The following is a 27,929-nucleotide window of genomic DNA, read 5'->3' as shown; positions in this document are numbered from 1 at the left end:
ATGTTCTATTTCTAGGTCCATCAGAATTTTCGAAAAAGAAAGTCCGATGAGGCCCACACACGATCGGAAAGTCCAATGAAAAAATTCCGACTGACTTTTCCTGCCGGAAAGTCCGACCGTGTGTACACGACATTAGAGTCTGCAAAAGACTTGAGACCGGGGCGGAGGTTTACCTTCCAGCAGGACAACGACCCGAAACATCCAGCCAGACCTACAATGGAATGGTTTAGATCAAAGCATATTCATGTGTAAGGATGGCCCAGTCACAGTCCAGACCTAAATCACATTGAGAATCTGTGGGCAAGACTTGAAAATTGCTGTTCACAGACGCTCTCCATCCAATCTGACAGAACTTGAGATATTTTACAAAGAAGAATGGGCAGAAATGTCCTCTCTAGATGTGCAAAGCTGGTAGAGACATCCCCAAAAAGACTTGTAGAGAAAGGGGGTTCTACAAAGTATTGACTCCGGGGGGCGCCATACAAATACCCCTCCCCCACACTTTTCACATATTTATTTGTATCATTTATCATTTTCCTTCCACTTCACAATTATGTGACACCTTGTGTTGGTCTATCACATAAAATCCCAATAAAATACATTTACATTTTTGGTTGTAACATGACAAAATGTGGATAATTTTAAAGGGTATGAATACTTTTTCAAGGCACTCTAGCATTCTGAGGCATGAGGCACTGGGAACCTCAGCAGGATAATTATTTCATCACAAGCTAGTTCAGCCCCCGACGCCGCCTCCCCACGTCAATGCTGGCTGGCGCGCTTTAACCCTTTTGGCCGAGCCTCTCCAGCCTCCAAGGGGTTACTGGCAATCCCTGCCACCCTCATCAGAGCTAATCAGGGCGCGCATCCCCTGCAGCGCCCGTCAGGTCATTATGGCATTGTTCAGGAGTACATCTTAAGGACCCAGGCAGGAAAAGTTGCTGCAGGAAAAGTGTCGTTTCCCCAACTTCCTCCCTCGTCTGCCTGTGAGCCGAAATATTCCCACATCGCTTCGCCTCTCCAAACCTGCGCTGACACTCGGAGGATGAGCTAGCCCTCCGTCTGCGCTGAGCGAATAATTCAGGGGCGAGTCGCTGCTGCCGCCATCCCAGGACGCCTGCGTCCCCCCCAACTGCAATTTTTTTTGCTTGGAATATTTATTTTTTAAAATTTTTAGGATCGCGCAGTGGGCGTTCGTTCCAATGTCGACATGTATTTGACGGTAGTCTTACTCCTAGTGCGTAAGTATCGACCAACGCGATAAGGGAAAGGTGACGACTGTCATTTCCAGGAAATAATTCCGTCTTTTTTTTCCTGTTTTTCCAGCCTGGATGGTCTGCGGACAACCTGTCAGTGAGTACACGGCTCTCTGTTTATGACTTTGTGTCTTAGTTGTGATTGCTTTTCATTATTGAGCCTGTCGGGGTCTGCATATTCTGCCTACACATGGGTGAAGGGTGGAGATGATTGTACCCTGTTTCCCCGAAAATAAGACCTAGCGTGATTGTCGGTGATGGCTGCACCATCACCATCCTTGTAGGTCTTATTTTCAGGGTAGGGCTTATTTTTGGGGAAACAGGGTAGGGGGGGTAGGGCTTCTATTGCAGCCATCACTGACAATCAGGCTAGGTCTTATTTTCGGGGAAACAGGGTATTTAGCGCAATTTTAAAGGGAACCTGTCCGTTTAGAAATCAGGGAGTTGTCGCAGTCTGCATCTTTCTGAACAAGTCATCAGTTGCAGTTTCCGTGTTTGTTTCCTCGCAGATTCATTCTGTTCTATGACTTTGTGGGTGCCAGGTCCACCATAGTCAAGCGGAACACTTAGGTGGTCTCACGTGTGCTTATCCATATTGCATTTCAATCACTTATTGTTATTATACAGGATATTTATATCACCATCAGTGTGTGCAGTGCTTTACACATTAAAAAGAGACAACAAGATGTGAGGGTCTTGCTCGTGACAGCTTACAATCTAAAGGGGATAGGCAAGATACCAAAGGAAATAACTGTGGGGGAGAAATTATAAGTTCATCTGTTAGGTGGAAGCGGGATAGGCTTCCCTGAAGAAATGTGTTTTCAGGGATCTCCCTGAACAGAGTAGAAAATAGACAGACAGATTGAGGTAGGGAGTTTCAGAGGATGGGAGAGGCTCCGGAGAAGTCCCGAGCGTGGGAGGAGGTGACGAGGGAGCTAGAGATCAGGAGGTCTTGGGAGGAGCAGAGAGGACGGTTTGGGTGATATTTTGGGATGAGGTTGGCGATGTAGCTTAGGGCAGAGTTGTTAATGGCTTTGAATTTTGTTAGTATTTTGAATTTTATTTGTTGGGCGAAGCCAATGGCGGGATTGGCAGCGAGGGGTGAAAAACACTGTGTAGAAGCCAGTGGAGGGATTGGCAAAGAGAGATGGAGGACACTGAGCAGATGCCAGTGAAGGGATTGGCAGAGAGGGGTGGAGGCCAGTGGAGATTTTAGCAAAGAGGGGTGGAGGACACTGAGCAGAAGCCAGTGGTGGGATCAGCAGGGAGGGATGGAGGACACCGAGCAGAAGCCAGTGGAGGGAATGTCAGAGGGGGTGGAGGACACTGAGCAGAAGCCAACAGGGGGATTGGCAGAGAGGGGTGGAAGACACTAAGCAGAATACAGTGGAGAGATTGGCCAAGGAGGGTGAAAGACACTAAGCAGAATCCAGTGGAGAGGTTGGCAGAGAGGGGTGGAGGACACTAAGCAGAAGCCAGTGGAGAGGTTGGCAGAGAGGGGTGGAGGACACTGAGCAGAAGTCAGTGGAGAGATTGGCAGAAAGGGGTGGAGGACACTGAGTAGAAGCCAGTGGAGAGATTGGCAGAAAGGGGTGGAGGACACTGAGTAGAAGCCAGTGGAGGGATTGGCAGAGAGGGGTGGAGGACACCATTTGGTGGTGCAGGTCACGTGTTGTTAAACAGCCTCAGAACCATCTGTACCATTTATACATGTTTATTTTGTATGGCTCCAGAGCGATAAAGGTCAAAAAGGGTGTGTCAGGATTGAATGACTTCAGCTATTGTTTGTAGGCTTCAATAAACATCCTTGTGTATTACACAAGCAGGTGCCCTCAGACTCTCTATTCTGGGACATCTGGGGTCCACCATACTCTTCTATCACCTTATTAACCCACAGTGACTCATCACCTGCAGTTGGCACCATCTTGGCACACCCAATGAAACATCAGATTTGGCAGCTTTCTAATGAAACATACAAATTCTTCTTTTTTTTAATTAAATGTTACTTAATCTTTCAAAGACCACTAAAATAACACATATATTTCTATTTCCATATTTTGCTTTTCATTGTTTAACCTTCTTCTTTAGACTTCACTATTAACAGAATTGAACTGGAGGCTTTCCCATCACTCACCTTAAAAAATGGTGACAATCTGCAGTTGAAGTGCCTTGTGAACATCGCCAAGATCGCGGACTTTGTGCTGGCCAGTACATTCACCTTTTACAAGGACGACAGACTGATCCACAATGTCACCACCACCAGCTCTCAGGCCATTTACATCATTCAGAATGCCAGCGTGTCCCAGTCCGGCCTCTACAAGTGTCGGATAAATGCAGACAGTAGACATAAGACGAGCGAAGAAATCAAGGTGAAGGTCACTGGTAAGTCTAGGCTGGTCTCTGTGTTTGTACGGGACCACCGGCTGATACAGGTCACCGTTTTTGTTCACTGACACATGCCGAGTTTCCAATGGTCACTACCAAGATTTCACTAACTGATATGGATTCATAGCATAAACTCATCATGTCAATGTCTCCATCAGTGCAACAGGAGGAAAGACTGAAACATGGTGAATGGAGGTCAGAGCTGGACCCCCATTGGCCATGGGCTCAGTATGCTTTAATACCTCTGCTACTCCTGTGACTACACCACTGGGGATGAGCTTCAAACTCTCATATTGGTCACATTTTGATTATAGAGCCTAATGCCGTGTACACATGACCGGACTTTTCAACCGAACTGGCCCGACGGAACGAATCCGTCGGACAATTCGTCAGTGTGTGGGCTTCATCGGACCTTTTCTGTTGAATAATCTGACGGACTTTAGAAATAGGACATGTTTCAAATCTTTCCGACGAACTTGAGTCCTATCGAAAAATCAGTTCGTCTGTATGCTAGTCCGATGGACGAAAAACTACGCTAGGGCAGCTATTGGCTGCTGGCTATGAACTTCCTTATTCTAGTCCGATCGTACGTTATCACGTTCGAATCAGTCGGACTTTGTTGTGATCGTGTGTAGACAAGTCTGATTCGACTGAACTCCGTCAAAGTCCTTCGGAGTTCAGTCCGTCGAAAAGTCAGGTCGTGTGTACGCGGCATAACACTGTCTCAGACCACCAGCTGAACCCCCCACAAGTTGGTTGGCCCTAACTGTATTTGGGCTTTTTGATGTGTTTGACAAAATGTGATTATATATAAAACAAAATACAGAAAACTAATTATTTTACTTCTAAAAAAAAGGTTTAATCATTTCCCCTATAAAATAGAAAATAGAAAGGATAACATAGAAGTATAAAAATACAGTGTGCTAGGTTGATTGAAGGAATACCTAATTTAGTGGTTGTCAATTTATTTATGCAAGAGGGGACTCGTCTGTGACCCCTGACATCACGCAAGGTTGTTGGCGACTGGGAACATGCTGCAGTAGAAGTTGAAGACTGGGGACATGCTGCAGTAGAAGTTGAAGACTGGGGACATGCTGCAGTAAGGAATGGAGACTGGGGACATGCTGCAGTAGGGATTGGAGACTGGGGACATGCTGCAGTAGGGGTTGGAGACTGGAGACATGCTACAGTAGGAGTTGGAGACTGGAGGCATGCTACAGTAAGGGTTGGAGACATGCTACACTAGTGGTTAGAGACTGGGGACATGCTACCGTAGTTGTTGGAGACTGGGAACATGCTACAGTAGTGGTTGGAGACTGTGGACATGTTACAATAGTTGTTATAGACTGGACACATGCTACAGTAGTGGTTGGAGACTGTGGACATGCTACAATAGTTGTTATAGACTGTAGACATGCTACAGTAGTTTTTGGAGACTAGGGACAGGTAACAATAGTGGTTGGAGACTGGAGACATTCTACAGTACTGGTTGGAGACTGGGGACATGCTACAGCAGTGGTTGGAGCTTGAACACATTCTACAGTAGTGGTTGGAGACTTATGACATGCTACAGTAGTGGTCAGAGACTGGGGATATGCTACAGTATTGGTTGGAGACGGGGATATGTTACAGTATTGGTTGGGGACTGGGGACATTCTACACCAGGCGTTGTAGAGCATTCATTATAATTTCTTTACACTCCTTTTTTCAGCTTCTGCAGTTACTGTGCAGGCATAAAAGAATATTATCCCCTAATTAAAAAAATTATTTTTCTTTTATCTCCAAGGGCTGTCGGCACCTTTGATCAGCATAACAAAGACGGAGGTCTCGGAGGGAGATGAAATAACGGTCACGTGTGAAGCCCCAAATGAGGAACCCCCCATGACGTTCAATTTCTACAAGACAGTCAAGGAGAAGGGATCTCCAAAAAAGAAGCAGTCCAACAACAATTATGCAGAAAACACATATGAGATTAAAGAAGGGGAGAGCATATTGCACTTTGAGTGCACCGTAAAGCTGATGATCGAGGATGAACCAGAGTCACCTTTAAGTAGGAGACAGACAGTAACCGTGGTGGGTAGGTACTCCTATTCCTCTACTGCATCTCTAAAGTAGAACTTTAAAAGTTAGATCTACCTAAATCTCATTGTGCATCCACGGATGTCATCTAGATCATTGAACCAAGGCTTATGTTTCTTGGAATCTTCAGTGGATAGAACTCGGTGGAAACAGCCCCAGGTTTAGGCTGGATGAAATTAGGCATTCATCTGTATCAACTTTGGGTGAACTAACCCTTCCCAAGCTCAACACTCAGAATATAAAATACTTTGTTATTTCAGTTTTATTTCAACTTTTTATTTTTGTTGGTGCTTCCATCTAGGAGATTTTTAACTTCTTTCCTGTCTGACTGGACAGGAAGTGAATGGAAATCCACGGATAGCACTAAACATAGTTTTTCAGTTGTAAAAAACATAATATGTAGCATAACGTTTAGTCCTGGTCAGCACAGTCCTACTGATGGACTTAGATCAACACCAGCATTGCTTGTTCTGTTTCCTAACATTATCTACACAGTATATTAGCTGTAATTACACCGTCACACAATGTGTTTTTGGTTTTCCTATAGAGCCGTTTAGCACACCAACTATCACAGTTCGTCCATCAAACAATTTCACCGAAGGGGCAGTCATGGAGGTGACGTGCACAGTTCAGAAGTCATACAGGCGCTCCGAGGAAGTGAGCATCACCTTACAAAAGGGAAACCAGATTCTAAAGGCTTCCACCTCAGAAAGATTGACTTATTCTCAGGTGGCAACTGTGAGCGACATGGGCGACTACACATGTAAAGCAGAAGGAAAAACAGCCTCAAAAACCACCACTGCCATGGTCAAGGTGAAAGGTACATCATGTTCCAACAGTTTTATCCATTTTGTATTGGTCCTCAGAGGGTCAGTGGCCAGGATTATTTCCTTCCCTATGTCCTTTCTGCAGCTTGCAAAGTTGGTACTCGTGTCACAGTGTTACATTCTTCAGTAATGGCAATTTTCTGAAACCTTTTGACATTATTATTTGCCATACAGGTTAATCTTGGCCATCAATTCACTGTCTATTGATAGTTATATCTTCCATTCTACGTGAAATAAGGAGAGGCTCTTGGAACTGCCATTTTAATCAAGCGCCTATTTAAACTTTATCCATGAGTAATCCAGGCAAGGCTTCCTTTGTTCTTAGAAGTGTGTGTAGGTGGGGCCCTGATTCATACCAGCAACACCATACTGGCCAGGGACCCCTCCCACCATCCTCCTGCAACAGAAACAATATAGGGTACCCACACCTGTAACGTGGAAGAAATGCACCATCTTGATTACTCATATTCTCCTGAATTCTCCAGAAATAAAGGAATGTCCACGCACTCAATCTTTTTAATGCTTTACAGCAGCAGCAGCAACAAAATGCACAGGTCCCCTTTGCCTCTTTACCCCAAACATCAGCAGCACTGTGCAACTTAAACAATAGAATAATAGGGGTAGCCTCTTCCCATAAACCTTTTCCCCTAAGCTCTTCTTGCTCTAGAATATATGGGACAAGTCTAGCCCCACCCACAGTAATCTACCCAGGGGAGGGGTCTCCCTTTAAGGGATACTTACACGCAACATCAGCAGCATGTACAGTTCAAGCTTAACGTCAACGCAGGGTTGCCGACCATCACTTTGCAGTTCCTCATTGTAGGTCCCAATAGGCGGATACTTCAATAGAACTTAAACTGGGCCTACCCTAAAGCGTTCACCTCCTGAGGCTACAAGCTTTCATAATACTATAAAGGGGGTAGCCTCTTCCCATCACCCTCTGCCCCAAGCTCTTCTGGCTCTAGAATATAAACGAGACAAGTCTAGCCCCATGCACAGTACTACCCGGGGGGGGGGGGGGACGGTCTCCTTTAAAGGGAAACCAACCTCTGGTTACATTTGCCGCCTTTGCCACTTTACCCCCAACATTGGCAGCACTGTACATTTCAAGCTTAGTTTCAACATAGGGTTGCTGACCATCACTTCCAGTTCCTCATTGTAGGACCCCATAGGTGGGTACTCCAATGAAACTTAAACAGGACCTACCCCAAAGGTTTCACTTCTTGAGGCTACAAGCTTACATAATAGTATAATAGGGGAAGCCACTTCCCATCAACCTCTGGCCCAAGTTCTTCTGGCTCTAGAATATAAGGGACACGTGTAGCCCCACCCATAGTGTCTACCCAGGGTAGGGGTCTCCCTTAAATACAACTTCGCCTCTGCCTCTTTACCCCCTAACATCGGCAGCACTGTATCTTTCAAGCTTAACTTCAATGTAGGGTTGCCAACCAGCACTTCCAGTTCCTCACTCTAGGTCCCCTTAGGTAGGTACGCCAACGGAACTGAAACCACGCCTACCCTAAAGGGTTCACTTCCTGAGGCTACAAGCTTACATAATAGTATAATAGGGTAGCCTTTTCCCTTCAAACCTGGTCCAAGTTCTTCTGGCTCTAGAATATAAGGGACATGTCTATCCCCACCCACAGTATCTACCCAGGGGAGGGTGTCTCTCTTAAAGGCATACTAACCCCTGCTACATTTGCCGTATAGTATAATAGGGGAAGTCACTTCCCATTAAGCTCTGGCCCAAGTTCTTCTGGCTCTAGAATATAAGGGACACGTCTAGCCCCGCCCATAGTGTCTACCCAGGGTAGGGGGTCTCCCTTAAATACAACTTCGCCTCTGCCTCTTTACCCCCAAAATCGGCAGCACTGTACAGTTCAAGCTTAACGTCAACATAGGCTTGCCAACCATCACTTCCGGTTCCTCGCTGTAGGTCCCCTTAGGTAGATGCTCTAACGTAACTTAAGCCGGGCCTACCCCAAAGGGTTCACTTCCTGAGGCTACAAGCTTACACAATAGTATAATAGGGGTAGCCTCTTCCCATCAACCTCTACCCCAAGCTCTTCTTGCTCTAGAATATGAGACAAGTCTAATCCCATCCAGAGGAGGGTTTCCCTTAGGCCCCATTCACATCTGAGCGTTTTGTAGCTTGAAGACTGAAGCTACAAAACGCTGGAGGGGAAAAAATCAATTATTCTCTATGGAGATGGTTCACATCTCCACTACAAAACGCCTGAAGCCAGAAGCTAAAAAACGCCTGAAGCTCAAACAAGTTCTGGAACCTTTTTTTTAGGCAGATTTGGGTGTTTTTCTGCTTTTTACATTGGTGACCTTTTGCCCTGCACAAAATCGTGGCAAATCGAGTTCCAGTTCCCCATTGTAGTTCCTCTTAGGTGGGTAATCCAACGGAACTTAAACTGGGCCTACACCAAAGGGTTCACTTCCTGAGGCTACAAGCTTAAATAATAGTATAAAAGGGGTAGCCTCTTTCCATCAAGCTCTTCTGGCTCTAGAATATATGCGATAAATCTAGCTGAACCCACAGTATCTACCCAGTATCTATCCCTTAAACGGCTACTACCCCTGCTTACATTTGCTTTTGCCTTCCTGGCTCAGATGTGCTCAGCTATGATAATTTGGGGAGAAAGAGTGTTAAAGCAAAAGAGTTAAAGTGCAAGAACATTTACATTTACTTGCCAGAAAATGTTTTTTATAGAAAGGGACGTTGTTGTTCTGTGATGTTATGTGGTTATTTTACACAATGGCTTTCCCAAAGTCTTCTTGCATGTTCATAATTACCAATATGCTAAAGAGCTTGTAAAGTCAAAATTTGTTTTAACTAATATAAAAAAAGATGTTATACTTACCTGCTCTGTGCAAGATTATTGCACAGAGTGACCCCCGAATCCCCTTTTTTGGAGACCCCCGTTGGCACTCTCCGCTCCTCCTTTTCTCTGTGCACCACCATAGGAAGCTGCCTCTTATGGGAGCACACGTGCAGGCATGGTCCCAAGCTGGGCTGTGTGCGTCCAAAGACACACACAGTATGCCTTGTCCCCACTCCCTCCTCACTGGATTTTACTGACAATGGCTCCCGCTGCTCCCAGCCAAGCCTAGTCAAGAGAGGGTAGAAGACCTACAGACAGGCACAGCGTTTTTAGGGCGGGTGGGGGGGGGGAGGGGGATTAACAGCAACTGGGAGGTTTTGCATAGAATGCAATAAGGTAAGGAAAAAAAAACACTTTGACTTTAGAATCACTTTAAATAATATCAAAGAAAGTTTTGTGGATTAATATCTAAGTTCATCAATCACCATGTCATATTGGAAGACAACAGATCTCCACATTCTCCTTTATTCCATCTTTATTAAATTGTCATATAGATGACTTTTTATCATTTAAATTTCACTTCTTGGATTTTGGAGGTAAGGAAAGGGAAAGGAGAAAACCTTTAGTATATTTTATTAATATAAATGCAGATCAACAATGCAATAAACAAAATGCTATTCTTTTCCAGAGCTGTTTCCAAGACCTCGACTAACTCTAAAGCTAACAAACAACAAGACGGAGTTCATAAATGATGGAGATGGGGTGGGTCTCGAATGTTCCGTTTCTAGCTTATCTCCTCAGGAGTCATCCAAACAGGACTTTTATTTAATAGTCAACAATGGAGAGCGAAGACATATGCGAAGGGGAGGGAAGTTCCTGATGCGCTTGAGGTCAACGGACAGCGGAGACTACAAATGTGAAGTCACCATCGCCAACATCACCAAGACTAGTGAGCAGGTTCAGGTGAAGGTCTATGGTGAGTAGAGTGAGAACCTTATATATCCACATCTCTGCCTATTTTAGATGAACACACGTGGCTCTACACCCGCCGGCCACTTTATTAGGTACACCTTGCTAGTACCAGGTTGGACCCCCTTTTGCCTTCAGAACTGCCTTAATTCTTTGTGGCATAGATTCAATCAAGGTGTCCATTATGGATTGAGATGTGGTGACTGTAGAGGCCATTGGAGTACAGTGACCTCATTGTCCAGTGGTGAGATGATTGGAGCTTTGTGACATGGTGCATTATCCTGCAGGAAGGAGCCATCAGAAGATGGGGACACTGTAGTCATAAAGGGATGGACATGGTCAGCAACAATACTCTGGTAGGCCGTGGTGTTTAAACTATGCTCAATTGGTACTAAGTGGCCCATAGTGTGCCAAGAAAATAGGGCACCCCTGAACTCTGCACTCTGTACATAGCACACCCCTAAACTCTGCACTCTATATATAGCCCACACCTAAATTCTGCATTCTGTACATAACGCACCTCCGAAGTCTCTGTGCATAGCGCACCCCTGAAACCGCACTCTGTACATAGCGCACCCCTGAACTCTGCACTCTGTACATAGGACACCCCTGAACCCTGCACTATGTACATAGGACACCCCTGAACTCTGCATTCTGTACATAGTGTACCCCTGAACTCTGCACTCTGTACATAGCACACCCCTAAACTCTGCACTCTGTACATAGCACACCCCTAAACTCTGCACTCTGTACATAGCACACCCCTAAACTCTGCACTCTGTACATAGGGCACCCCTGAAACTGCACTCTGTATGTAGTGCACTCCTAAACTCTGCACTCTGTATGTAGTGCACCCCTAAATTCTGCACTCTGTACATAGCGCACTCCTGACCTCCGTGGTGTTTAAACTATGCTCAATTGGTACTAAGTGGCCCATAGTGTGCCAAGAAAATAGGGCACCCCTGAACTCTGCACTCTGTACATAGCACACCGCTAAACTCTGCACTCTGTGTATAGCCCACACCTAAATTCTGCATTCTGTACATAACGCACCTCCGAAGTCTCTGTACATAGCGCACCCCTGAAACCGCACTCTGTACATAGCGCACCCCTGAACTCTGCACTCTGTACATTGCACACCCCTAAACTCTTCACTCTGTACATAGGACACCCCTAAACTCTGCATTCTGTACATAGCGAACCCCTGAACTCTGCACTCTGTACATAGCGCACCCCTAAACTCTGTACATAGGGCACCTCTGAAACTGCACTCTGTATGTAGTGCACTCCTAAACTCTGCACTCTGTATGTAGTGCACCCCTAAATTCTGCACTCTGTACATAGCGCACGCCTGACCTCTGCACTCTGTACATTGCATACCCCTAAACTCTGCACTCTGTGCATAGGGCACCCCTGAAACTGCACTCTGTACATAGCGCACCCCTGAACTCTGCACTTTGCACACCCCTGAACTCTGCACTCTGTATATAGCGCACCCCTGAACTCCGCACCTAATGCACATATTTATTGCCCCTTTAAGATTCCCCCACTGTTAGAACAATTTGAACATACCCACCATTCGATGCGGTTCGGCGGGGGGGCATGGTTGAGTTCCTGCGCCTATTCTTCTTTAAAAAAAAAAGCCCTGGATAAATTTATATAGTCCTGCAGATACAACCGGCCCTCTGATGCGGCCCGCTATAAAATTGAGTTTGACACCCCTGCATAAAAGTACAAATGCAGCATCTGAATGATTTAATAGAAGTAAAAAAAAACACATGTCTGTATACCAATCTAGAGGTTTAAAAAAACAATTTACAGGATGGAAAAAGTTATATATAAGGTGACAGTGTGTGGCTTCTGAGATAGAGGAGGAGGAAGCAGTGCTGAATCATTAATCTGTATATAAGGTGACAGTGTGTATCTTGTCAGAAAATTTGGTTCTTTTTAGCCTCTAACATTTGACCTTTCTCCACCAGCTCCAGTCACCAAGCCTGAACTCAAACAGATTCTTAGGGGGAACAAAATGGTGGTCCTCGGGGACACCCTAATACTAACCTGCAGATCACCGACCGGCACCCCTCCCATTGTATATACCTTGTACCGAGAGGGAGAGCCACTTGAGAGGAAGGAGATGAAGGACAATAGTGAGGTCACATTCATGGTCAACACCACCAAGCTGCATGATTTGGGACACTACCAATGTAACGCCTCAAACAGGAACCACAAGTCCAGTGCACTCAGCGAGGTTCTCAATGTCATGGTTATCGGTATGTGTTTTATATACATTTAACATCTGTTGGACTTTTTAGCCTTTTACAGAAATATACAAAAGGTCAGGGCAGCATTGTGAGGACTTTTTTAGCTGACATGTAGAACAGTGGTCTCCAAACTGCAGGTGCGAGCAAGGATGTGTCCCTTTGCTTGCCTTTATCTGGCTCTTGGGGCACCATGTTATCCACTGACACCAATGATGGGACACCATTCTTCTTATAGACACCAATGATGGGACACCATTCTTCTCAGACACCAATGATGGGCGTGGGACACAATTTTTCTCATAGACACCAATGATGGGGCACCATTTATGCCATAGATACCAACAATAGGGCACTATTCCTTCCACTAAAACTAATCATGGGACACTGTTTACTCTCACTGACACCAAGGCCTTTTCTAATCCCACTGGCCACAGTCTGGCCCCCCTAAAGCCTCAAGGACAGTAAACTGGCCCTTTGTTCAGAAAGTTTGGAGACTCCTTATCTAGAAGTTTGAACTGACAGCTAGCAAGGTATGACTCAGGGCTTGGGTAGATGGACAGAAGCAGTATGCTTTTGGGTTTGAGAGTCATTTGAGATCCTTCACAGGTGTATTTGAAATGCAGTTGACCTCCTACTAAGCTGCTTCAAGAAGCTTTTGCAATTCTATTGATTTGTATGGAGAGAAAAGTGGTTCTGTCGCAAACAAAAAAACATGCACACAGGATACTATAGAGGATGGAGAGTAATATTATATATACAAAAGGCCCAACAACTATAAGCAAAGCTGCAAAGCCACAGTTTTCTTCACTACATACTGTTGGTGCCCAGCAGTGCCATTCCTTAATGGAAATGTAATGCTGTTCCTAACTGGGGGACTAACTGCCAGGTGGGACATCAAATTAAAAGACAGACAATAGAAGTCAACCAACTGATGAAGCAAAAGGCCAGAGTCAAGCAGAGGGGTTAGGACCTTAGAAGAGGTTTCAAAGGGGTGGAGAGAAGGAAGTTGGGTCTTCCTCTGGAAACACCATTTCAACGTATTTCATCCTCATAGTATATGTCCCAACTGGACACCTGGTCACCATTTCAATATATTTCATCCTCATATCATACAGTATGTCCCACTTGGTCACCATTTCAATGTATTTCATCCTCATACCATATGTCCCACCTGGACACCTGGTCACCGTGTCAATGTATTCATCCTCATATCATGTGTCCCACCTGGTCACCATTTCAATGTATTTCATCCTCATACCATAAGTCCCACCTAAACACCTGGCCACAATTTAAATGCATTTCTTCCTCATGCACAATGTTCCACCTGAACACCTGGTCACCATTTCAACGTATTTCATCCTCATACCATAAGTCCCACCTAAACACCTGGCCACCATTTAAATGCATTTCTTCCTCATGCACAATGTTCCACCTGAACACCTGGTCACCATTTCAACGTATTTCATCCTCATACCATAAGTCCCACCTAAACACCTGGCCACCATTTAAATGCATTTCTTCCTCATGCACAATGTTCCACCTGAACACCTGGTCACCATTTCAATGTATTTCATCCTCATGCCATAAGTCCCACCTAAACACCTGGTCACCATTTTAATGCATTTCTTCCTCATGCAATATGTTCCACCTGAACACCTGGTCACTATTTCAATGTAATTCATTCTTGTACTATATGTCCCACCTGGTCACCATTTCAATGCAATATGTTCCACCTGAACACCTGGTCACCATTTCAATGTATTTCATCCTCATGCAATATGTCCCACCTAGACAACTGGTCACCATTTCAATGTATTTCATCCTCATGCAATATGTCCCACCTGAACACCTGGTCACCGTTTCAGTGCATTTTATACTCATGCAATATTCCCCACCTGGTCACCATTTCAGTGTATATGGAGAGTAGGAAAGCTGGGTCTTCTTCTGGAAACACCATAACAATTATGTATTTCATCCTCATGCAATATATTCCACCTGAACACCTTGTCTTGTTTTGATCTTTTTGTACTGGCAGCACCTGTTAGAGAAGTAAGCCTTGTAATTATCCCTGAAAACGGAGAAGTAGAGGAGGGAGCAGAGCTTTCCTTGGTATGTAGGGCAGAATATGGAACTTTGCCCCTTACCTTTTATTTTTACGTCAAGAAAGGCATCGAAATTCTACTGAGAAACGTGACTGAAACCGACATCATGCACGCGCAACACATAGTATCATTGTTCACCAAAGAAAAGGATGGCACCTACTTCTGTAAGGCTTCCAACAAAGCCAACAAGATCGCCAGCAGCAAGAGCATGGAAGTAAAAGGTCTGATAAATATATAACTTTTAGATTTTACCTAATAATATTTTCTGCAGCTCTTTACAAAGCTCTCTCTAGTCAAGTCTGTTTGTTGTCACCACCACAGTGATACAGACACACACTATCCTGTTTTGGGTGGATGTCAGATGCCATCTGAACCCAAAAATATTTCAGTTTTGTATGGTTGATGGCAAACTCGGTTACATGGAGGTTTCTTTTTGTCTCCAGTGGTAAAATATGACCACCAGAATTCCCAGTTCTGCCAAATGACGGTGTCACCCTTCCCCATTGGGTATGTAGGTGGGGTGCAGCGGGGTGCGGCAAAATAACACACTAGTGAAAGAACTTGTACTGAAATAATGCAGACAGTTCACAGATAACCCGATGGGAAGGCAGCCCAGCCGGGAACACTTACAGTTCCAAAGGCATGTAGAGAGCAGATCCCCTCCCCCACCTAGTACTACCCCCCCATATTGCCCTGAGAGGACTAACAGGCGGAGCATGATACTGGAGTACTTACTAATAAGTCACTGGGACTGTACTACAGTACTTATTCTGGAGTAATTAACAGCTAGGACTATACCATGTTTATACCTAGTGACGCCACTGCGGCCTGGCCATCTTGTGCCCAACTGGCAGGTTTACAGGGACATTGCGATCCCTACCCTTTCCCCCCACATCAGAAACCTTTCCCTGCTGCTAGCTCTGTCCCTAACAGGTGGGGTACCTGTCCCTACTCCACCCACTCACAAATGCATGCCAAATCTGGTAGCCAGGGCCTTAAATAGACTCTGCCTGACCCAAAATGGCTGCTAGAGCCATGTGGGGTGGCAGCATCCAATTGGATGCTTCCCAGTGACCCAGGAAACCATAGAGGAGCTATGTTCCTCCTGACTTCCTTTCCAACCGCAGTGCCGCTGCAGAGAGTGCCATCTACACTGGGGAAAGTAGACTGCACCTGCCTACATGTAGGAGGGGTTAAGCTGTGGGCCAGTACCACCTTGTGGGAGGGGCAGAGACACGGGTTAGTGGAGTTATCAGGAGACGGTACCATTGTCTTTCTGGATGGTGCAAGACAACTAGAACCCATAGGGGAGAGACATACACCGGTGTTTGTGAGGGTTTGGTGTTTAGAGGAATACACACATGGTGGGGAAGACAATTAGCAGGGAGACACTAAGAGAAGCAAGAAGGGTAATACATTTATGTATATACTACTAAAGTGTCTCTTATAGTCTGAAGATATAAATTAAACCAATTTGTAATAGTAATTGATTACCAGGATTATAGTGTATATATATATTGTGTCTCAAGCCATCGTTATAATGATCGTTGTTACACTCGATGTGGTAAATACTCATCTTGGTCTCTCTGTTTGTAGCCATCCTCGCCAGATGGAAGAAGGCCGTAATTGGCACAATTGTCCTTGTCATTATCGTGGCTGCCATAGCCATCGCCCTCTACTTATATCTGGACAAAAAGAAAAAAGGTAATGTCTCTCTAAACCATACTATTGGAGAGTTGCTTGAGAGCTCTTTGGAGAACCATTTATAACTCCTAGTCTATGGCTGGATGTCGGTTGGAAGTTGCGGATGGAGACGGGCAAGATCATAAGTATCAGATTCATACGACTGCTAGATAATGCTATCATGGGTGTTGGAGACTGCTAGAGAATGTTACAATTTTACTGGAGACTGTTACTATATTTTTGAAGACTGCTAGAGAATGCTACTGGAGACTGCTGCCATGGTATTAGAGACTGCTAGAGAATGTAATAATGTTACAGGAGAATGCTACCATGTTATCTGAGATGGCTAGAGTATGCTACAGTGTTACTCAAGACTAATGGAGACTTTCCATGGTATTATAGATTGCTACCATGTTATTGGAAACTAATAGAAACTGCTTCCATGCTATTGAAGGCTGCTAAAGACTGCTATCATGTTATTGGAGACTGCTGTAGAATGCTACCATGATTATTGAAGACTGCTTCCATGTTATCAGAGACTGCTACTGTGGTATTGGTGATTGCTAGAGACTGCTCCCATGTCATTGGAGACTGCTACCATGGAATTGGAGACTGCTAGAGACTGTGTCTTTATGTCATTGAGTGAGACGGCTTTAAAATGCTGCCATAGGTAATGAAGACTGTTAGAGATTGCTTCCATGCTATTGGAGACTGCTTTCATGTTATTAGAGACTGCTACCATGGTATTGGAGACTGCTAGAGACTGCGTACATGTTATTGGAGACTACTGTAGAATGCTACCATGGTTACTGAAGACTGCTAGAGACTGCTCCCATGTTATTAGAGACTGCTACAATGTTATTAGAGACTGCTACAATGGTAATGGAGCTCATGGAGACTGCTACAATGGTATTGGAGACTGCTACCATGGTATTGAAGACTGTTGTAGAATGCTACCATGGTTATTTGAGCCTGCATATACAATTGTACTCATAAGTTTACATACCCTAGCAGAATTTATGATTTCTTGGCCATTTTTCAGAGAATATAAATGATAACACAAAAACTTTTCCTTCACTCATGGTTAGTGTTTGGCTGAAGCCATTTATAATCAACTATGTTTACTCTTTTTAAATCATAATGGCAACATAAACTACCCAAATGACCCTCATCAAAAGTTTGCATACCCCAGTTCTTAATACCGTCTTTTGTGGTATTTGTGGATGAGGCTCTTTATCTTCTCAGATGGTAAAGCTGCCCATTCCTCTTGGCAAAAAGCCTCCAGTTCCTGGAAATTCTTGGGCTGTCTTCCATGAACGGCACGTTTTGAGATCTCCCCAGAGTGGCTCAATGATATTGAGGTCAGAAGACTGAGATGACCACTCCAGAAACCTTCACTTTATTCTGCTGTAGCCAATGACAGGTCGACTTGGCCTTGTGTTTTGGATCATTTTGTTACTGTTGGAATGTCCAAGTACGTCCCGTACGCAGCTTCCTGGCTGATGAATGCAAATGTTCCTCCAGTATTTTTTAATAACATACTGCATTTATCTTGCCAACAATTTTGACCAAATTTCCTGTGCCTTTGTAGCTCACACATAGCTCAGCGATCCACCTCTGTACTTTTCATCATAGGCCTTGTTGACTCCTCTCCAAATGTAGCGTTTATGGTTGTGGTCAAAAAGCTAAAAAGCTCAATTTTGGTCTCATCACTCCAAATGACTTTGTGCCAGAAGGTTTGAGGCTTGTCTCTTATCTGTTTGGCATATTGTAAGCGGGATACTTTGTGGCATTTGCGTAGTAATGACTTTCTTCTGGCGACTCAACCAAAATCACCAGGGTATGTAAACTTTTGATCAGGGTCATTTGGTTAGTTTCTGTTGCCATTATGATTTAAAAAGAGTAAACAGTTGATTGATAATAAATGGCTTCAGCCGTACACTAACCATGAGTGAAAGAAAAGTTTTGTGTTATCATTCATATTCTCTAAAATGGCCAAGAAATCATAAATTCTGTCAGGGTATGTAAACTTATGAGCACAACTGTATGTTATTGGAGACTGCTTCCATATTACTTGAGACTAAAACTGCTATCATTATTGGAAGACTGCTATAGAATGCTTTCATGTTATTGGAGACAGCTATGTAATGTTATAATGTTACTGGAGACTGCTACTATAATATTTGAGACTGATAGAAAAAGCTAAAATGCTACTGGAGACTGCTACCACGTTATTGGACCAATAAGCCATCTACTACATTAACGAACCAATGGGAAGGAAGTAGGGGGCAGAGCTCTGACATTTATTGGTCCTTTGAATGATGTGAACATTTATACAAAGTATCCATGTGAGTAGAGTGATGACATCATACAAAGTATTAATGTGAGTAGAAGGATGACGTCCTGCAAAGTATCCATGTGAGTAGAGGGATGACGTCATACAAAGTATCCATGTGAGTAGAGGGATGACGTCATACAAAGTATCCATCGGAGTAGAGGGATGACGTCATACAAAGTATCCATGTGAGTAGAGGGATGACGTCATACAAAGTATCCATGTGAGTAGAGGGATGACGTCATAAAAAGTATCCATGTGAGTAGAGGGATGACGTCATACAAAGTATCCATGTGAGTAGAGGGATGACGTCATACAAAGTATCCTTCGGAGTAGAGGGATGACGTCATGAATCATTAGTTGCAGAGTTCAGAACAACCGCCATTACATTCTGGGATCGGGAATTTTACTTTCTTTTCTTTTTGTATCTTTTCCAGGGAAAAACATTACGAGTGACTCATCGAGGTGCGTCCCATCGTTCCAGACATTTTCTGTGTAGATCTGTTGTTTTCATCGTTGCCTGGTGCCAATTTTAGCAGATTTTCCACGAAAGGTGTGTTTTTGTTTTTCAGATCAAAGGCTGTTAATTCCAGTGGAGAGAAGTCAGCGGCGGACGTGAAAAGCGATGACTCGTATTTTGGTGAGCTGCCTAAATCTTCAGTCACTTCCCGAAATCCATCACTGGGAATCTCTCTGTCATCCCAGGCAATAACCCACAACTAGACTTCATCCAAAAGTGGGGAAGGTCCCCTGATGGTCCCTTCAGTTCCTGTACTATGAGGGGTCTCGTCACTGAGAATATCAGTGTCATCTGAGGCTATAACCCACAGCAACCAGACCTCATCCAAGAGTGGTGAAGGCCTCCTGATGGTCCCTTCACTTCCTGTTCTATGAGGGCCCCTCTTTTCAGAGAATATCACTGGCATTCCAGGAAATAACCTACAGCAACCAGACCTTATCCAAGAGTGGGGAAGGTCCCCTCACTTCCTGTACTATGGGGGCCCCGTCATCGATAATCTCACTGTCATTCCAGGCAATAACCCACAGCAACCAGACCTCATCCAAGAGTAGGGAAGATCCCTTCACTTCCTGTCCTATGGGGCCCCATTACAAAGAATCTCACTGTCATTCCAGGCGATAACCCAGAGCAACCAGACCTCATCCAAGAGTGGAGAAGGTCCCATGATGGTCCCCTCAATTCCTGTCCTATAGGAGCGTCATGGTAGAGGAAGTGAGGAGTTCCTCTTTAGGGACATGTTGTCTGGTGCCAAAGCATTCTTTCTTAGACTAAAGCCAATGACACAGAGGTGCGGCGGCTGCATTATGGTCACTAGGTGGCACAGACTATCATAGGAAATAAGTATGCTCCTCATTTCTATCAAGTGGCCATAATGCCATTATGTCCCTATTCATACATTTGATCTGCCTAGAATATAGATGGACAGCTATGCAATTTTTTCATAAATACACCACTTAGTGTCAAAGGGGAGGGGAACCCAAAATTTGGGCTGGGACCTGTTCCTTCATAGATGCCCTACTGTCTAGAATTTCCTCTACAGAAACCACCATTTGTGAATATACAGAACCCCAGACTGCAGGAATCACGGCTCTCTGTGCCATACATTGAATGTGGAGTTATTTTCTGTGTGACAATAGTTTTATTTAATTGCAGGCAGTGTACAGAATGAAGAAGAGCTACATATCCTGAAAACAGCAGAAGAAACCAATGGTATGAATGTAATTTATTAGATTTTAGGGACTTTCCCAGTTCCTGCTTGGAAGTCTTTCTGGTTATTAATGCTGCAACACCCTCTAATATTTCATCTCTTATCAGCTATAGAAAATGCATCCCAGCAAGAACTGAAATTAAAGCCTTGAGACACATACATTGAGTTACCTGGCTTGCTCAAGGCTTTTCATTCCACAATGGCTGTACTGCCCCCATAAACTGGTGATCTCAGAATACCATCTTGAGATGGTGAAGAGCAATTCCCAGACACACCCACCCCAGGTTCCTTGCTTAATCCTAATGTTAAATTGAGGCACTACAGATTTTTTCCAGTCATCAAACAGATGGGAATCGGTCCTGGAAGTTGTAATGTGAATTAGGAAGCAGAGAGGGAAGAAATTGCTCCAGGAAGTACCCTCCCAGTCACCCCATGAAGTGTTCTCTGAATTCTGCTTGCAGTGGAATACAGAGCTCAGATGTGTCTCACTGACTGATCTCACTTATTTTGTAATATTTTTTCCAATTTCGGACATATTAATTGTCAGGGAGAAGCAATGAATACACAAAAGTTATTTCTTTTCAGTTTAATAAACATATCTGAACATCATATTAATGGATAAGGGTTTCCTAACTCTGATATCGTTATTAAAGTAATGCAAACAGTGTTGTGTGACCTCTGAGGAGTATGGTCCCCACCTAAATTAGGACTCCATCTTCAGCCTCCGTCATTGACTTTGTGTTCTTCCTTCAGGAAACAACCAGCAGAACCATGAAGTAGAGTACACAGAGGCTGACAGTTCAGCACCGGATCATCATCATGGTGAGAGTCACATTTCCCCCTTACAATGATAGAATGATACAATGCTAAACTGATACAATGCTAAATGGATAAAATGTTACCTTAATACAATGATACAATGCTGCAGTTATACAGTGTTTGTGGTCACAGATGTCTATTTGGATCAAGTTCATCTATATCCATCTATAATCTGTTCATCTATATCCAAAATAATCTGTATCTGGAAGTGACTGATTTGTATACTGGAGATAAGATTGTCCCAATGTATACTGTATATGCCCTGTTTCATTGTTTGCAGAATATGGGAAGGCAACATGACCTGGATATATGGTTCCCTCTTGCATACTGAACATGGTTTGTTCCATTATATATGGAAAATATAGTGGGCCTTCATTGCCTGGATACAGTATATGGCTCCCCCATTGTATACTGCACATGGTTTGTTCCATTATTACTGGAATATAGCGGGACTGCATGGCAAGGATATATGGCTCCCCTATTGTATATACTGCACATAGTTTGTTTCATAATATACAGAATATAGAGGGACTGCATGGTCTGGATATGTGGCTTCCCCATTGTATACTGCACACTGTCTGTTCAATAGTTTGATGAATATGGGGGGGCTGCAGGAACTGGATATACAGCCCCCCACCCCACCCCCATTGTATATTGTACATGGCTTGTTTCATTATACAGATTATAGGGGAACTGGATGGCCTGGGTATATGGCTTCCCCATTGTATACTGACAGTGGTCCGTTCCATACTTTGCTGAATATGGGGGACTGCATGGCCTGGATATATACAGTAGCTCCTCCATTGTATTGGGTTTGTTCCGTTATATACTGAATATAGGGGTACTGCATGTCCTGGATATATGGCTCCCCATTGTATACTGCACATTGTCTGTTCCATTATATATTGAATATGGGGGGGTACTGCATGGCTTGGATATACAGCTCCCCTATTGTATGCTGTACATGGTCTTCATGGCTTGGATATATGGCTCCTCATTGAATACCACACATGGTCTGTTCCATTATATATTGAGTATGGGGTGACTACATGTCCTGGGAATAAGGTTCCCCATTGTATACTGCACATGATCTGTTCTATTACATACTGAATATGGGGGGACTGCTTGGCCTGGATAAGTGGCTCCCCTATTGTATACTGTATAGAGTTTGGTCTATTATACACTGAATATGGGGGACTACATGGCCTGGATATATGGCTTGCTCATTGTATACTGCTCATGGTTTGTTCCAATATACATCGAATATAGTAGGACTGTGTGGTCTGGATTTATACCTCCCCCATTGTATACTGCATACTGTCTGCTCCCTAGTTTAATGAATATGAGGGGACTTTGTGGCCTGGATATATCACCTCCCCTTCCCCCACTGTATATTGCACATGGTCTTTTCCACAGTTTGATGAATATGAGGGGACTTCTTGGCCTGGATTTATGGCTCTCCATCCTATACTGCTCATTGTCTGTTCTATTATAAAGTGAATATAGGGGGGACTGCATGGCCTGGATATATGGCTTCCCCACTGTATACTGCCCATGGTCTGTTCCATCATTTGCTGAATATGGGGGGGTCTGCATGGCCTGGATATATGGCTTCCCCACTGTATACTGTCCATGGTCTGTTCCATCATTTGCTGAATATGGGGGGGACTGCATGGCCTGGATATATAGTCCCTCCATTGTATATTGCACGTGGTCTACTCCATTATATAATAAATATGGTAGGACTGTATGACCTGGATATATAACTCCCCCATTGTCTGCTAAACATGGTCTTTTCCATTGTATATTGAATATAGGACAACTGCATGACTTGGATCTTTAGTTCCCCCCATTGCATACTGCATATAGTTTGGTCCATTATCTGCTGAATATGGGGGGACTGCATGGCCTGTATATAGAGCTCCACCACTGTATACGGCATGTATTTCATTAAATACTGAACATGGAGGACTGCATAGCCAGGATATAGCCTTGAATATAGGCCTTCTGTATACTGCATATGGTAGGTTCCATATATATGATGGGTATTACTTGCCCTGGATATTATTACCATGCTGCATTACACCTGGATATGGACGTTGCTCTCGGTATTTGGATTGTATAGTAGTAAGCAGTGGGCTGATGTTGTAGTGGACACTGGAATGATTTTAATATATGTTGTGCAAGGAGCAATCATGATATGTAGTGGACATGGGGCTTATTAATATACACAGAGCTGGTATAGTCAAATGGTTCTCATCCTCGGTCCTCAAGTACCCCCAACGGGCCATGTTTTCAGGTTTTCCTGTACTTTGCACAGCTGCTTTAAATCAATATCAATGACACCCCATTGGGGGTGTCTTGAGGACTGAGGTTGAAAACCACTGGTCTACTCTACTTTTTGGGCTTTATAATACTGTCTATGGAATATGAGAGCCATGTCTTGTACACCAGACACAGGGAGCTCCATTAAACTGGTCATGGAAGTGCTGGATGGACAGGACACTGATAAGAGCTTTGTTTGTCTTCACCCCAGCAGCAGATGGACGGGGAACTATTGTAACTCTTGTGTGATGAATATGATTTGTGATCTTCTGGGCCTTTGATGTTGGCTTCTTTCCTTGTAAAGCAGATACAGAGCTCTTTCTTTATACCAAACACATGGGATGGTTACGTTTTATGCAGTTTATGGGGATTTTGTTGTAGGCTGAACATATGTATCTGTTTGAAACCTGTCAAGGTCTAGAGAAAAGGCTACTATGCATTTACAGACAATTTTGCCACAAGGGGAAAATACTTCTTCCCTTATTCTTCTAGAATAGATAAGTGGTCTCCAAACTGTGGCCTTTTTCTTATCTTTATACAGCCCTTGGGGCACTATTCTCCCCATTGACACCAACAGCGGGGCATAACTTCTGCCACTGACACCAACAATGGGCCATTATTCCTCCCGCTGACACCAATGATGGGGCACTATTCCTCCCACTGACACCAATGATTGGGCACTATTCCTTTCACTGACACCAACATAGGGGCACTATTCATTCTGCTAACACCAATGATGGGGCACTATTCTTCTCACTGACAGCAAAGATGGGGCACTATTCCTCTCACTGACACTAATGATGGGGCACTATTCCTCCCACTGAGAGCAAAGATGGGGAACTATTCCTCCCATTGACACCAATAATGGGGCACTATTCCTCCCATCGACACTAACATAGGGGCACTATTCCTCCCACCGACACCAATGATGGGGAACTATTCCTCCCACTGACAAAAATAATGGGGCACTATTCCTCCCACTAACACCAATGATGAGACACCATTCCTTCCACTGACATCAATGGGGCATTCTCTACTCTCACTGGTCACAGTCTGGCCCCTGAAAGACTAAAGGACAGTAAACTGCCAATGTTCCTCCCACTGACACCCACAAAGGGACATAATTCCTCCCACTGATACCAATGATGAGACACTATTCCTTCCACTGACACCAACCAGGGGGCACTATTCCTCCCCCTAATACCAAAGCTGGGGCATTGTTTACTCCCACTGACCATACGACTTTTTGTACTCCCACTGACCACAGTCTGGCCCCCTGAAGTCTGAAGGACAGTAAACCGGCCATTAGTTTAGAAAGTATGAAGACCCTTGGTCTAGATATATGCTTCCCATTCATGTTCTGGCTGACACCCATGAAATGGACAAAAAGTCTATAAACAAATATTCACAGAGGGTTTTAAAAGGCGTTGAATTGAGTTAAGCCCATAGCAACATGGCCAAGGGGATAGTGAAGTACAAAGTGAAAATGTAGTGTTACATTTTGTTGGAGATACTAGGAGGCAGATCGAAGACAATGTGTCTAACTTCAGTTTGAAGCTTCTCTTATCTGCTGAGCTTTTCCCCCTGTTTTTGGTGGCAGTGTATGTTCATAAAACCTGTGCTCCTTCGGTGGTGCCTCTGTTGGGGTGACCCTTCGGTGGTGCCTCTGTCAGAGTGAACATTCGGTAGGGCCTCTGTCGGACCGACCCTTTGGTGTTGCCTCTGTCGGAGCAACCCTTCGGTAGTGCCTCTGTCGGAGCGACCCTTCGGTGGTGCCTCTGTCGGACCGACCCTTTGGTGGTGCCTCTGTCGGAACGACCCTTTGGTGGTGCCTCTGTCAGGGCGACCCTTCAGTGGTGCATCTGTCGTGACCCTTCGGTGGTGCATCTGCCAGGGTGGCAGAGGCTCCTGCACTGTACATTAACGTCAAGCTCTAGTACAGAGTCATAATGGAGCTCTGTACTAGAAAGCTCACACTCCGGGAATGGTATCACTTCCTCTTCTGGGATTCTTTGCAGCATCTAGTTGCCTTCCTGTTGAAAAGGATTGAGAGTTCCTCTGCAGGTCTCAGGCCAGGATAATCATCAGCTGAGAAAACCTTCATTCTGCATCCTCCCTGACAATGGCAGATTGTGTCTGAGAAAGCATAACTACATCTGTGGTCTTCAGGGGATTAGGGCAATAAATGCGTACATTAAACTCTAGAACAATGTTGGGTTCCTGTGGGAGAGATCACTATTACAGCTGGGAATGTCACTTCGGGGATGCAAGAACCCAACCTCCAACAATGGGGCGTCCTTCAGCTCCTCTGGAAGATGTGCACTTGGACATATCTGCCAGTTTGGTCATCTTCAACCAACTTTTTTGGTCTTTCTCTTTCTAACCCTCAGGTAGAGGGAAGATGTTGGTTGCACACATAGATGTTAAACAGTCCCAAAGTTCATATTCTTGATATTTTGGTTTTATGGGCTGCACCCTCCTAGTTAGGTGCTATACTTTCAGGCAAATTTAGTTCTTTTTTTTGTACTCCTCTGTATTCAGTATTCAGAACATAAATAGTCTGGGCCTTGAGCAGTCAAGGTTCCTGTTTCAGGAGAAGAGGCACCCAGCCTGGAGGACTATTTCCCTCCCAGACAGCTTAGCTGACACCTGCCATGAAGCTCAATGAGGTTCCAGCAGGCTCAAGTAACTCCACCTAATCTTTTTTGTTAAAATTCTAGCCCAAGTTCTGTTCAATGTGGTGAGCAGGTAACCACTTGCCATCTTAGATAAGGTGTCACAGCCCTCCAGCTAAACAGAACATAGGGTGACCCATCTTTCTTTGGCCATCTAGCCATCTTGGGAACAGCCACTCTACAGGCTCAACACCATCAGAAACCCAGAGATGGTCTACATCAGGGGTGTCAAACTCAATTTCACCAGTATTATGGTTGCCCTCAAAGGAACGGTTGTATCTGTAAGGCCTAGATGTCCAGATCACCCCACCTCCCCTTACATCAGAAGTCAAGATTCCCTCACAGTCTCTTACATCACAGTAGACTAGGGTTGCCACCTCATCCCTTTAAACCCGAACACATATTAATTACACAGGTTCTGTGGCTGATTAAGGTGGTAATTAAACTCACGTGGTGCTTTACCTGCATTAAATTAGCCCCCGAACCTGTGTTGCAACCCCCCCCCCCCCTTACCTTGTGCTGCTGGGGGTGGAGATGGAAAGCAGAAAGTGCAAGGTCTGGAGGAGGACCAGAGGAGGGCTAGAGTCAGCTGCTAGAATGCTGTCAACTGCTGAGACAAGGTGGGGCAGATACGAGCCTCTTCGTGGCTACAAGGAGAAACCCAGGATCTGGTGGAGGAGTTCTGTCCTCCTCTCTGCTGCTGGGGGCAGAAACAAAGTGGGGGCTGCAGCTGCAGGAGAGGTGTGAGGGCCACATGAAATGGCCTGGTGGGCCGGATTTGGCCCCCAGGCCTTGTGTTTGACACATGTGGTCTAGATAGAGTTCCATAAAAATGTCGGGAAGGCCATCCCGTGTCCAGTATCTTTGTCAGGAATCAGCAGCAGGGATGGCCAGATCTGTGTGGCTATACTTAGGAAACCGAGACCAGACTGTGTATGCATTGAGTAAGATTTATTTATAGTGAAACCAAAATCCATCCAAACACCACCAACCAAAATACACAACAAATGTGAAAATACAAGTGAGTGACAAAATACCCAACAACCCAACCATAATACAATATATACAAAATGAGGAACACAGATCACATAAAACTGGATATTCAGATATTCAAGGAAAAGGGGGAACCAGGACTGGAATCAGGAACAAGGGGAGCAGGTACAAGGCAGTAATGCACAGGATGAAGGTACAAGGCAGGATCAGAGATAAGGTGCAGGATGAATCAGCAAACAAGTCTCTGGCTAGCCGGCAAAAGACTGAAGCGAGAGGCATTAGTAGGGGTGAATACCCTCCCAGCTAAATACCCTCCCATCAGGCAGCACCAGGTTGAAACTGATCTTAATAATCTTTAGCTGAGAAGGAACATGCTGGCACTAGGTGAGAGCAGAGTGACCTAAGGAGTTAGCTTATCAGTGCGCTTTTCTCTGCCTTCATTGTCCAATCACCGGCTGGGGGTGGGGAGGTGACCGAGCTGTATTCCTCCACTATAGTAAGAGAGGTCAGGTTCTGCTGTGAATTTAGGAACTGACAGGGGTGGTTCCAGCAAGCAAGCAGGTCTCTGGCTAGCAGGCAAAACACTGAAGCAAGATGCACTAGTAGAAGAGGAGTTAAATACCCTCCCAGCAGCCAGCAATGGTTTGAAATTGATTACTAGG

General features: G+C 44.6%; 1 protein-coding gene across 1 annotated transcript in view; it reads left to right on the top strand.

The window, feature by feature from the left end:
* Positions 1-988: 988 nt before the first annotated feature.
* PECAM1 (platelet and endothelial cell adhesion molecule 1) overlaps positions 989-27,929 on the top strand; it is a 51,011-nt gene continuing 24,070 nt past the window's right edge. Inside the window, exons 1-13 of the mRNA XM_073607161.1 lie at positions 989-1,241; positions 1,327-1,353; positions 3,345-3,638; positions 5,428-5,718; positions 6,268-6,540; positions 10,067-10,354; positions 12,327-12,617; positions 14,644-14,931; positions 16,307-16,414; positions 19,166-19,193; positions 19,301-19,368; positions 20,401-20,457; positions 21,209-21,277. Of these exons, the coding sequence (XP_073463262.1) occupies positions 1,211-1,241; positions 1,327-1,353; positions 3,345-3,638; positions 5,428-5,718; positions 6,268-6,540; positions 10,067-10,354; positions 12,327-12,617; positions 14,644-14,931; positions 16,307-16,414; positions 19,166-19,193; positions 19,301-19,368; positions 20,401-20,457; positions 21,209-21,277 (2,113 nt within the window). The 5' untranslated portion in view covers positions 989-1,210. The remainder of the gene's footprint in view (positions 1,242-1,326; positions 1,354-3,344; positions 3,639-5,427; positions 5,719-6,267; positions 6,541-10,066; positions 10,355-12,326; positions 12,618-14,643; positions 14,932-16,306; positions 16,415-19,165; positions 19,194-19,300; positions 19,369-20,400; positions 20,458-21,208; positions 21,278-27,929) is intronic.

This window comes from Aquarana catesbeiana, linkage group LG12 (genome assembly GCF_042186555.1).
Source record: "Aquarana catesbeiana isolate 2022-GZ linkage group LG12, ASM4218655v1, whole genome shotgun sequence".
Classification (NCBI taxonomy): Eukaryota; Metazoa; Chordata; class Amphibia; order Anura; family Ranidae; genus Aquarana; species Aquarana catesbeiana.
The sequence above is the reverse complement of the archived record's forward strand: the minus strand, read 5'-3'. Positions and strand labels throughout refer to the sequence as shown.